A 13302-nucleotide genomic window follows, 5' to 3' on the forward strand; every position below is an offset into this window, starting at 1 on the left:
GAGATAATTGAGATAATCGAGTCAAGCGAGCAGTAGGCACCGTAAGTAAAGTATGTGAATCGCTGTGAATTATAGCGTGTGTTTATACAAGTCGTTAAGTTTAAAGTGACTGTGGAAATTAAGTGTATTACAAAGTTTGTAACAAGAAAAAATAAACTAGTTTTAATTAGGAAAGCACTTGTATCGCTGAAGTTTCTCGGAAATAATTTTTACTTGAAATTATCAAACAAGCAGATACGTAACAATAATTACAGAGAGATGTTTGTTTTAACACAAATCTACACAATGAGCTGAGTTATGTCCACCGCGGGGGATCGAACGCTGGTTTTGAGCATATTAAGTCCGGGAAACTGCGGAGAAATGTCGGATGGCCTTAATGATATTGTCATTTCATATCACTAACAACAGTTTTCCGATACCTTTTTATTTCTGAATTATTTATCTGTCATATATGTATGCACACACATCATGCAGCCACAAAACAAGCATCAACACATCGGGACACAAATCATCATAACCAGCATATTACTTAATGACCCACCTATGGTTTGTGCCCCGGTGTTGGATGTTTCTTTTATTGGGGATATATCTACAAGCCAGACTAGTTTCACAGACACCCCCCCCCCCCCCAATGAAAGAGTAGACCATTCCAAGCTTTTACTTGTTGTTAAACAACTCTATTCAGTTATGTACCAGCTTTCCAGTGTCGGCTAACAATACGAAGAATTAAATTCTGACGGAATGCTACAAGTTCTTCAAATACCTATAGAATGATAGGTTTCTTTTTGTGAGTGCAAAACATTTAAATACACCTGTTGGATGTTTGTTTTATGGATGCGTCTTTATTCTTTTTTGATTATATTTTTCTCCACAAAATTAAATCTAACTGTAATTCATCTAAGATTTGGATATATTGTGTAAAAATCACGCTATCCTTCCTTTTGATGTAATCTGTTACTAACCCCCACCCACCCCCAGTGGCACAGCGGTATATCTGCGGTCTTACAACGCTAGAAACCGGGTTTCCATACCCGTGGTGGGCAGAGCACAAAAAGCCCATTGTGTAGCTTTTTGCTTAATTACAATCAAACAACCGTTATGAAAATTTTGTAGCTTGTTTAAGTAAATATATTAATTTCACAAATTGTGAGAGTTAATAAGAAAAATTGCAAACAAGACCTTGGGTTTTGCAGATTTTAAAACTTAGGAAGTGTGTGAAAATGTTGGTCACCTTACCTGTCTAGTGAGTACGAAGTAAGCATACATTACAATGGTTGTGCCGTAGGTAATGAAGAAGGTAACAGGTTCCATAATGTCCCAAGAATACTCCCACCAAGTAAGCCGAGCTAAGATACCAAACTGTACTCCCATCCATCCCAACCCTAACCACGACAGCATCACGGTTCTTTTGTGAGAAGCCACTGCCAGCTCTTCTTTTTTCTTCAATTTAAGGTCGCAGCAAGAAAAAAGAAAATAAAACGTTAAAGGTAATTAAGTATCCCTTCTGGATAGACAACAGTTTTTCCATATAAATGGAAAAAGAAATATATGTACGTAGTAAATAGTGTGTGATATATCCAAAACTTCAACTAAGTATTTTAATGTCAGCAATTCTAGTTTGTTTATTTACATAAAGCTAATGAAAGACTAACTGCTAGAGCCATTCCTTAATTTGAAGTGAAATACCATCACTTTTTTTTTCTAAATAAATAGTGGTATTTGACCGTCACACTTATAACGCACCAACGACTCCAAAGTGCGGTAGCTCTATTTTTGCGTTTCCTAGTAATGGTACGCAAGTGATTTTTCGAAACACTAATTACTAGGCCACACTCGGCCCAACATCATCAGAAGTTAATTATATTTAACTGTGAGTAAAAAGACAATAAGAATTACACATGATATTTGTTATGGTAAAATATGCGATTTTTTGTTTGTTTTCCAACTTCTGCAGACGATGGTTGCACTACATCCAATCGTTGTTTCATATCTAAGCTAATACGTGTAGATTGCCTATTAAAAATAATTCTTTCGATCAGAATTTGTAAAGACAAAAAAAAGGTGAATTCGCGTTACACTATTTTGTAAAAATGTAAATATGACCTTTTATATGCTTGGTTAAAATGAAGTTGTTTAAAATATGCCATACATAATACAATATTTTAAATAATTCTTTCAAAATGTTTGGATTTAAATTTGACAAGTCATAAATTTTCAGTACTCTTTCGTTTCATAAATAATCTGTTGTTTTTTTTTTGTCAGAAAAGGGTGAAGTGAATAAATTACAAAGTAAAATGAATTTTTTACCGGTAAATGTAAACAGGATGTCCGGAAATTATTTAAGCAAACATAATTTTGTTTTGTTCCAGATGTGAGAGCGGTATACCTCTGCGATACCGGGATATTTTGTCGTTACCAATTAAATATCTTACGCAATGGTGGACATGCACAATGAGGATAATGGACGCAATAATGCTTTATACATTCAGAAATAAACAATGATAAAATGTGTTTACATAGTTTTCAGATATCTTGTATAATATGGAGTAAAATTTATATCAATTTTTAATTTCCTAGAAGTCAAACCAACAGAAACTCACCCTTTCCAACGGTTCTAGTTTTTGCTTTAGTTCTTCCAACTGACACAAAATTTTTCTTTCCTGCTCCAGTTGATGGATATCAATCTGTAAAGATTCGTATAACCGAGCTACTTGTGTCTTCACCTCAGACAGGCCAGACGCGTCTACTGACGGTGAACTTTCTGCCAGTATAAATAGCGTCCATGATATTAACCGGATTACTTAATATTTCATAAGATTAATGTCTTAAATTTACAGGTACTTTAAGCAAGCAATGAATTTCAGAAATCTTAATTTTCCCGAAAAATAATTACCCTTCTTCTATATTCTTGTCTAACAAAGTCTGCGCTTATGCGCTTATTGTGGATGATTTATAATATTATTGCATAATTATTACGAATATTATTACGTCAACGATGTTCTAAAAAACACGTCTCTAATGTTTGATAATAGGTAACACGAGAAAATTACGCCTTTTACAGTCGAAGAATGTTGTTTGTGAAAACGTTGAGTTCGTTCTTTATAATTACTACTGTGCTCAGAATTACAAGGAAACATCACCCTTTTCAGATCAAACTTGATTAAATTTACTTAATTGTAACAACGTTTCCCTTTTGTGTAGTCATACTGGAGTTGAGAAACGTTAAGCTTAATTAAATGTCTGGGTGAAAGGTCTGTGTTAATTTCTTTTAAAAGGAAAAGTTATATTTAATGTAGTTCATTATACACATTTCAAAGATACACGTAGTCTATATTCAGTAACGCGCATATTTTTTAGCTTTTTAATTTTATCATAAGTAGGATAGATAATGTAGAAAAAGCTAACTTTTCTTCATTTTCAGATCAGTTGTGACAACGTTCTTGTAGGTACATGACTGTCGAATATATTGTACAGTAAAACAACTCTAGCGAATTCTTGTTTCACAACAGCGATATAGTGTTGGCATTATTATTGTATACGTTGTACCACTCAACAGCTATTCTTTTATACAGTTTTGAGTCCTTTTTAATTCACCATACAGTAACCTAAATTGATTTAGATATGTGAATAATGTTATGACATTTCGCCTAATTCAGTATTCGATATTATACAGCAGACCAACTGTTTAATGTGTGTTCGTGTGTGTAAAGATTTCTTTTATTTTTCACTAAAGATGAAATTGAAAGGAGAATCTATGATGTAGAATCCTAATCCTATTATTAGTCTAACAGCACTAACCTGTCGGAGCAGCCAGGACATGATAAATAACGTCATTGACAACGAGATGAAAATCTTCCTGGAGTAAAGATTGTATCTTCGTTGAAGCTGCTATTCTAACCCTATCTAGAAAATATCAATCACGGGATTATTCAGTGAAGATAGCAAAGCAAAGACAGATAAATTGGCAGTAAAAAAAAAAAATTCCCTAAAGCTGATCACGTTAACAACCTGCTTGTTACATTAAAGAGACAAGCGGCTGTATTTTACTTAATGAATTCTGTTGATGTAAGAGAATCTAAAGCCAGTAATTACCGTAGTATAGCAAAAGGATGCTTGTATCTGTGGCGGCCTCTGCAATGAGAAACGTTACTTTTATGTGTTTTTTTTAATCATACCAAACAGTGTGTACTGTAATCTGTGTATTGGAAGAAAGACGACAATTTATATAATCAAGTAAAAACAAAAACAAAATGCTCCATAAACTCGTGTTTTTTTTAAATGAAAAACAATGCTTCTCAAAATACCTATCACCTACACAGACGTGCGCGAGTGTGTCTGTGACTAATTTAATTTCAGTATTTAAAGGCCACGTGCGTTAAAGGTCATGGCTGAATATAAACACACGTTAATTCGTTTGCATTGCATCATCTGCAATTATTATCTGACAAGTAAATACTGTCATTGATTCTTTCTGCTTTATTCCCCTTTCTAAAGCATTGTTTAGTAAGCTCAGCTAATTTATTCAGAGGGATATTTAATGATTTTATCAAATTTTATTAATTCATTTATGTGCTTAATAACTCTGAAAGCGTTAACCTATCGCACTGACATGCTTAAACAAAAATATAACATACATCCTCTGACTTTGGCATAAATCATTTTCACACAATATTTGTATTTCGCCGAAAACCTTTTTACTTCGTCTGCTTACAATAATGTTATTAACCTTCTATTTCAATAGTTAATTATAATTACTCAATCAAATTCTAAGTAAATATGTCGTTTGTTTTTTATTCATCACGCCTACGTTTTATATTTATTTCATTGTTCCGATTTTGCTTATCTTTGTCTAACAATCCTCCTCTAACACTCGAAAAAAGCGTTAACATCAACAAATCCTGAATCCATTAAGACGAAGTATTTCTTTGACACCAGTTAACTATTATTTAGCTTTTTCCTTTGATCTTAACACTAATAAAGACGCCGCTAGAATTCGTTCTTAGAAGTTTACACTAACACTTAATAACTCTCTCTCTCACACACACACATATATATGTATTATTTAATTTTTCTAGAACCTTTAGTTAGCAGGATATTTTTCTAACATTCAGAATATTTTTAGAACAGATTCATGCAGTATTTCTATATCCTTCCAATATCCTTTTTCAAAAAACTTCTTAATGTTTATTTTATATTAAGTTCATTATTGTTTTATAGTGCTGATTTTAATAGCCTGTTAACAACTAATGTAATTATAGTTTTGAAACTATTTATTACATTATATGTAATGTAAATAAAAACAGACTCAAAATACTTTCATTCCAATCATTTGTTCTGCACTTCGAAAGTTTGATTTACCAGCCTTCTACCCTATATCGTTTCTATAAATTATAAACTCCATTAAGCGCACTTAGAATTCTTCCAGGAAAACCTTTTTTTTATGAATGAAACCGTAACTTCTTAGGATAAAAGTTATATAAACCTTCTAAAAATCTATTAAAGTAATACAAAATATACCTATGTAACTAGTATACCTTTAAAACCGGTAACTGGTGGACAAATATGCCGTAAGACTGTTCTTGTATCGCAAAGCTACACATTGGGCTATATGCATTCTGTCCACTGCAGGGAATGGAACCCCCTGATTTTAACATAATAACTCCGTAAAATTACCGATGACTTAGATGAGGACATACTGTAAGAAATCTTTTTCAAAAATCAAATTGGAATTTTCCATATTTTTTGCTAACCGTGTTACACGCACGTTCAGAATCGTTGTAATATTTTTACTGATTCCATACAACAAACGTAAGAGGTTTGTTTTGCGGGATCTGTATTTTGTTATTAAAAACCCATATAACCGCCCTCCTCGAAAACACGTAACTCGAAAATTTTATTAATAAAAATATTTCTAAAAATCATATTTATATTGTAAACTGAAATTTTTCAGAAAGATACCAATTTTTGGAATTACTACAATCTTAAGCACTTGAAACAAAAAGTTAATAGTCATGTAGGTTATCCAATTTAAGTATGCTTTCAAAAACAAAGAAAATGAATTACATGAATTATTACGATTATTTCAAAAAGAACAATACATATTTAGCTGAAAAGGAAGCCCCCCCTCAGTGACACGTAAGTCTGTGGAGGGCACAGCACAGATAGCCCATTGTGCAGCTTTGAGCTTAACTACAAACAAACTGAAGATAAAGTTCAATGGCAAAGCAAACTGTTAAATTTATAAACAGAAGCAATAAACGTTTAATTGCACGTTTCTAAAACGTTTAATTTACATTTAATGCGTAAAATAAAGATGATAATTTATTACGTATAGTGTTATTTCAAATATATTTTCGAAGGTAGTAAAAAAAGGTATTATAGAGTCATAAAAACGTATGTTGCAAAACAAAAACACTTTTCTTCCAGTTTATAGTGCTGCTATGGAAGAAAACACTGACCACAATTTTCAGATCCAATTTGTTCTGACAAATATAAGATGGTTTTAATTTGCGAACACAGGATATTTTTACCCAATGAAAACATGCGTCAGTGTTTGAACTTGCTTTTCCCGGTGAAGAAAAAGACTGTATGTAAGTATTTTATGTTGATATTTTTTCCTGGCAAACTAAATTATTAGTAACAGTTCAGAATTTAAGCAAGTGCTTCTGATGGCAGAGCGTAACGTGTACTGTTTTCATATTTGTAAGTTATAATGAAAGAACATTCCACCAATCACAGTCTTCACTGTTATTCGTATTCTTGAAATCCACAAACCAACTCTGTGCTTCTGGAGAAACAGGGAACGATCACAAAATGCATTTTAACTTATTGGTACAGTGTCTCATATGCTCAGTAAGATAAGATGTGTGTACTACATGTTTCAGGTTAACCTTAAATAGATAACTAAATAGATTACAGGCTTGCTACGTACCTGTAGTGTAGAAGCTAACCCTGTCAATACCTTTGTCTTCCTGTTTGATGTTTTCTATAAATTCTCCTACTGTACTGGTAAAAGGGCGCAGTGTAAAACGGCATCGCTCCTGACGAGATGGGAGGGGAAGGGTCACAGTCGGAAGACCTTTTTGGTATGCCACTGTTACATCTGGAACGAAGGGTTAAGTTATTAGTTTAAGTTTAAGACAGGTGACATAACAGAAAAATAATACCTTTCTGGTAGACCGCCATCTGTTTGAAAGTCACAGTTGAAATCATAGGTCATCAAGGAAGAACAAGTTATGAACTTTTTAAATGAAAGGGAAAGGGGAAGATCTATAAATCTATATTTGTTTTCATTTATGGGAAAATTATAAAGTTACAGTGGAGTAAATATTTGAATTCCCGATGTTCATCTAAAAAAAAAGAATTATCTAACTGTTTTCGATGAAAGTAAGAGGGTAATGTTACAGAGACATAAAAGGGGGGAAAAATAAATTCATAGTCAGAGAAGACATATGGTAGCAAGTGTTTCACCTATGGTAGAGAGTGTTTCACATATTAAATCTATGGCAGTGCTTGAAGCCAACGCCTAGTGTTTGTGTGTTCCGTAAATAATATATATATTATATTATTCCTTATTGTTACTTTCATTAACAGTATTGGTTAGACTGTTTAATATATCTTATTTTTTATTATAGAGATTGTTTTGCATTGTCAGCTGAATATAACTATTTAGGACTAACCTAAATCTTTTAAGCTGACCGAACCTCGTGAAATATTATTGGAATTACGGCCGAAAATACCGTTAATAACGGGGCTAATCAACTGATGAAATAATGTATTATGATCTTTACAAGTATGCACGTAAGAAAAGTATATTTAGTTAGCTATACTCATTACCAGCTTAACTTTTTTATGTGCTCTAAGTAGTTAGCTTGCTATGATTGGAAGTTAATATTAATTCATTTTAATAAAGAATAAAAAAAGACTGATTTACAGTCAGGGAGAGCATCTGGTTAAAGAGTAATTTATTTCAGTAAAGGGTAGACATTTTCATAAGATGTAAATTGTAGGGTTCTAAGTTTCAAACTCTATGTCATCAACCATAGTTTCTTTGAAACATATATTAATCTGGTGCACTGTTCATGGCACACGTAGGTCTTTCATTATATCCATTGTTGAAATGTAGATAGGCATAAGTTTAATTAACTCTTTCTATTTCCTGGTACGTATTTAGGAACTACATCTGAGGAGGTCAGGTATTGTGTTTTCTCGTTACTTTAACACTGGTCGACATTCTTTTTATAACTACGGTTAAATAGCAAACTACGGTCTAGTCCTCAAAAGTGAAAAATCGCGTAATATTTAGCAAGTAGAAGCTGAAGTTTAGGGAATAATTTCGTGAATAACTTAACATGTTTAGACAAATTGGTGGTTTAATACGATGCTTAGAGATACATGAACCACCAATGATGTTAAAACTTGAAAAACATACTCAAAATTTAAAGAATTGTCTCTGTGTTTAATCAGAATATTCAAAAGTTTCCATCTTTGCTATGCTGTAAGTAAGTAGAAGACAGTTTTATTCTTTTTATGCACACCTTTTGCAACACCTTAATTATCAATATCCAATAACTCAAGTTACTGTTTGAGAAAAAAAATAACTCTTCTCTAAATGTTTTAGTTTTAAAAAATAGTTTGGATAGTTCATTTTCTATATATTTACATTGTTATTGTTTTGCCATTATGCAACAGTATTTACGAGTTTATATGTATGTATGTTTTATAACGATTAGCTTTAAAGGATTTATACATATAAATAAAATAGTGAATCACGTGTATATTTTATATGTATGTTTATATGTATTATATGTGTGTATATACATAGTTATATACATATAACTATGTATATATAACACAGTATATATACATATATATAGTTATATGCATACATATATGCATAGTTTATATGTATGTATGTTTTTTTAACGATTAGCTTTAAAGAGATTTATACATATAAACACACAATAGTGAACCACGTGTATTTTTAACATGCAATCAATTTACATTGTTTTTCCATTATGCGACAATATTTACGAGCTATATGTATGTTTTTTTAACGATTAGCTTTAAAGAGATTTATACATATAAACACACAATAGTGAACCACGTGTATTTTTAACATGCAATCAATTTACATTGTTTTTCCATTATGCGACAATATTTACGAGCTATATGTATGCTTTTTTTAACGATTAGCTTTAAAGGGATATATATATACATATAAACACAAAATAGTGAATCACGTATATTTATATGTATTTGTATGTATGTATGTTTTTTATAACGATTGGCTTTAAAGGGATTTATACATATAAACACACAATAGTGAATCACGTGTATTTATATGTATTTGTATATATGTATGTATGTTTTATAACGATTGGCTTTAAAGGGATTTATACATATAAACACAAAATAGTGAATCACGTGTATTTATATGTATTTGTATGTATGTATGTTTTTATAACGATTGGCTTTAAAGGGATTTATACATATAAACACAAAATAGTGAATCACGTGTATTTCTAACATTCAATATGACAATGAACCAACATCTGCAGATTTGATTATAAGCAACGCAGTAATTAAGTTATTGGAATAAGCAAGTCAAAGCAAGTTTTTATGATGCATCATTTTAGAACTTTGGAGTAAATTTGAATCAGTGGATCAGTGAATTACACTTAGAAATCACAGTTGCAGCGGAATGATCAATGATCAATCAATCCCAATATTGTATCTATATATATAAAACGAAATTTTATTTATACAGAACGAGAAATTAGGACCACAAACAAAGTGATACCTCTGATATGCAGCAACGAGATCTGAAAACAAAAAGTATATTTATTTCATAATGAGTTTTTGATTCAGTTTTTTTAGTTTATTACAAATAATCTACAGTTAGATCTGGATGGGTTTTTTTTAGGGTAAAATGGACAGGAATTGACTAACGAAAAAGTATCCCGCCTGTTAAGTTTTAAGAAAACCAAAATATTAAACGATTGTTTTTTCACTCTTTTATTAATCAATTAACACTAAAACTAAAACCACACTATAATTTATAAATCTTGTTGATATATGAAAGTTCAGAATGCCATAGAAGTAATCAAAATCACTAAAATTAAATATTATTGTTCACTACTGCTTTCACCAAAAAAAAAAAAGCACTTTATCTCTTATTTTCAATACAAGATGGCGCTATCGGAAGTAAAGTGGTATCTTAACAAGAATTATGACAAAAATCACACTATGACAAACTATTCGCCAAATATTTTAAGGCTAAAACAGCATCTGGAATTCAGCAAAATTAAAAGAACACTGCACTCACACTAGAAATCCTAAAGTAACAACTAAAAGATGCTCCTCAAAATTAGCAGTATGAATCCACAGTAGGCACGGATAACAGCTTTCAACATGACTAATTAATATTTAAATTCTAAATCCTGGCTCTTGCAAAGTTCCTGTCAAGATTTCTGACCGGAACAAGGTAAATAAAGAAAATAGCTAAATATGTATCATTAAAAACACAAAACCACAAAATAATTATATCAATTAATATAAAAAATTCACCACAATGAATATGCGTTTAGACAGACTGCAGATTTTTCAACTTTAAGCTCTGCATTATGTTCAAGTCTACCGTTTTTTTGTAAACTTATTCCTTACCGCCTTGAGGTGGGCTTGAACTACATTCACGAGCATTAACAATCCACGCACGTCCGAAGATCCGTTTTATCTGTGAAAATAAAATGAATGTATTAAAATATTTACACAAACAAATAAACTATGGAAAAACAACATCGCACTTGTGACTGTAAAATGAGCCTTATCGATGTCGAAAGAAAATTGTGTGTTCGGGAGGTGGGAGGGGCAAAATATGAAGTAAATCAAGCTCGTTAGAACTGTTCTTGAAAGGAAGGAAGTTCGGGGACACGTTAAGCCGAAGGATTTTCATAATTAGAATGGAAATTTAGGCCTATTATGATGCACTGGGGGGGGGGGATAAGACATGACAGAAATCACGGGGAGGGTGCGAAATTAATGTGAAAATCAAGAGTTTAATGCTCTGTTTAGACGACCATTTGTTTTTAACCTTTATGTTTTTATATTTTTGACTCTATCTCCATCTACCAAATTCATTTCAGAATATTTACTTTTTTTGATATTTGTCATTATTCTGAACGAAAAACTCAATTCAAGTTGAGGAAATCGTCAACCTATAGAAACACATGAGGATCAAAGTGAGTGCTGGACCCCCGCGTTGGAGAAGAAGCCCCATGTTCTGACGATTATAAATTTAGTGTCATTTTCTCATTCTACATTCGTATACACGTCTTCATAAAAGCATTTCTTAAAAACAGTCACGATATTTATTACACAGGCTTTAACTGATGTAGTAAATTCCATAATTAGCAATAATAATGTTGTCAAAGTTGTTAAGATAAGTTAGAACTATAAATGATCCAAGAAAATGGATATATTTTCAAAACACGTATACACTCACAGAAAACTTGATAGGTAAACGAAGCTAAGCTGCTTGGTAATTTATCTTTTCTCTGGCATATAAAGTAACAGTGTTGAACGCGGATACAGAAGAATGGATTAGTTTCAGAACTTATAGTAGCGCTTAAAATATAAAATAGTTGGCATGAAATATGGTAAGATAAATCAAATATAGTTTTCAATATTCTGATAAAATTTTAAATGATTCTTACGAGGTATTACGATTTTCACGCCTCTTAAAAGCTCATATATCTTTCAACAATATAAGGTGATCACTGACACAGTATTTTATTTTACATATCTATAATGAATTAAATTGTCGTCATCTGTAATATCATAAATATTTGAAAGGCTCTCTCTGTTAACTCTTTGAATCTCCATCACCGAACATGCTTAACCCTTTCAGCCGTGGGGGCATTATAATGTATCAGGCAATCCTAATATTCGTTGGTAAAGAGTTGGAAGTAGGTGGTGCTGAATACATACTTTCCCTCTAGTCTGTAACTGCTAAATTAGGGACAGATAGCGCAGATAGCCCTGGCGTATTTTTGCGCGAAATTCCAAACAAACCAAACCAAACTCTATGTGTTTAGTTAATTAGATGTATGTTTAATCAAACTGGTAAATGTATTCGGAATGTTTTTTGTTTTTGTTTATGTAAAATTGTAAATCTGCTATGATTTTTTCTTTTCTTTAAGTTCATATGAAAAAAAAATCACCCACTAAGTTAGTCCAATATTTTATAAACATGGACATTTATTCAGGTTAGTCCTGAATGGCAGAAAGACTAAGGTCCTCGGTTTCAAATTGATACTGAAAACCTAATTAATGGATGAAACAAGTTTCTCTTGAAAATTGTAAAATAAGAATAAAAATATGCTACACTGAAAACACAAAATAACAGCGTCTGATAAGACTTGTAAACAATACCATAAACATTGTTTAAAGGACTGCGTTAAAAACAAAAGTTGGTTACATTGAAGTGTCAAGATAGGGTCGCAGACTGGGTCTTTAATGACGAATCATTCCATACTGTTGTTGTATCTGGAATTAAGTGCTCACCGGAATTTAACCCGAAGACTCTTCTTGTATAGGATATTTGCGTAACAATAAGATAGAAGGAACAGTAAGATATGTTCGTTGCTGCTCTGCATTATTGTGTATTTATCAGTTTCTGCTGACGGAAACCCACTAAGAACTTTTCGAAGTGTGTTTAAAACCAGAGTGTCTGATCAAATTCGCATTCGTTCACGTGCAGCTTCAGAGTGTCCCGTGCTCCACACAAATAATACCACAACACATCTTACACATAGAATACTTCAGGAAGCCATCCATGCATGCAAACAAGGTATTCGCTAACATGTATTTCTCTTTCAGCCCGGCATTAAACAAATATCAAGTACCAGTTTAAAAATCAACTTATCTAGGATAACTACAGGAACAGCTGCAAGTACTAGTGCAGAAATAAATTTACGTAGGATAACTACACAGAACAGCCGCAACTAACAATCTGTAAACAGACACCAAGTACCAGTATATAAATCACCTTATCTATGATAACTACATGTAACAGCCGCAACCAACAATCTGTAAACAGATATCAAGTACCAGTATAGAAATCAACTTATCTATGATAACTACATGTAACAGCTGCAACCAACAATCTGTAAACAGACATCAAGTACCAGTATAGAAATCAACTTATCTATGATAACTACATGTAAGAGCTGCAACCAACAATTTGTAAACAGACATCAAGTACCAGTATAGAAATCAACATATCTATGATAACTACATGTA

The 13302-nt window shown here is 32.1% G+C and overlaps 1 protein-coding gene across 2 annotated transcripts in view; it reads right to left on the bottom strand.

Moving 5' to 3' along the window:
* Window positions 1–13302, bottom strand: part of LOC106458074 (calcium uniporter protein, mitochondrial-like) — a 57447-nt gene that overhangs the window by 3944 nt on the left and 40201 nt on the right. Inside the window, exons 2-6 of one of the 2 annotated variants that reach the window (XM_022384399.1) lie at window positions 10666–10735; window positions 6962–7102; window positions 3799–3903; window positions 2601–2761; window positions 1237–1440 (exon numbers count right to left, since the gene is read on the bottom strand). In XM_022384399.1, the coding sequence (XP_022240107.1) occupies window positions 1237–1440; window positions 2601–2761; window positions 3799–3903; window positions 6962–7102; window positions 10666–10735 (681 nt within the window). Of the gene's footprint in view, window positions 1–1236; window positions 1441–2600; window positions 2762–3798; window positions 3904–6931; window positions 7103–10665; window positions 10736–13302 lie in introns of both variants that reach the window. The other variant, XM_022384394.1, reaches the window with a different exon arrangement.

The sequence above is a fragment of the Limulus polyphemus genome, unplaced genomic scaffold (assembly GCF_000517525.1).
Source record: "Limulus polyphemus unplaced genomic scaffold, Limulus_polyphemus-2.1.2 Scaffold20, whole genome shotgun sequence".
In the NCBI taxonomy this organism is placed as follows: domain Eukaryota; kingdom Metazoa; phylum Arthropoda; class Merostomata; order Xiphosura; family Limulidae; genus Limulus; species Limulus polyphemus.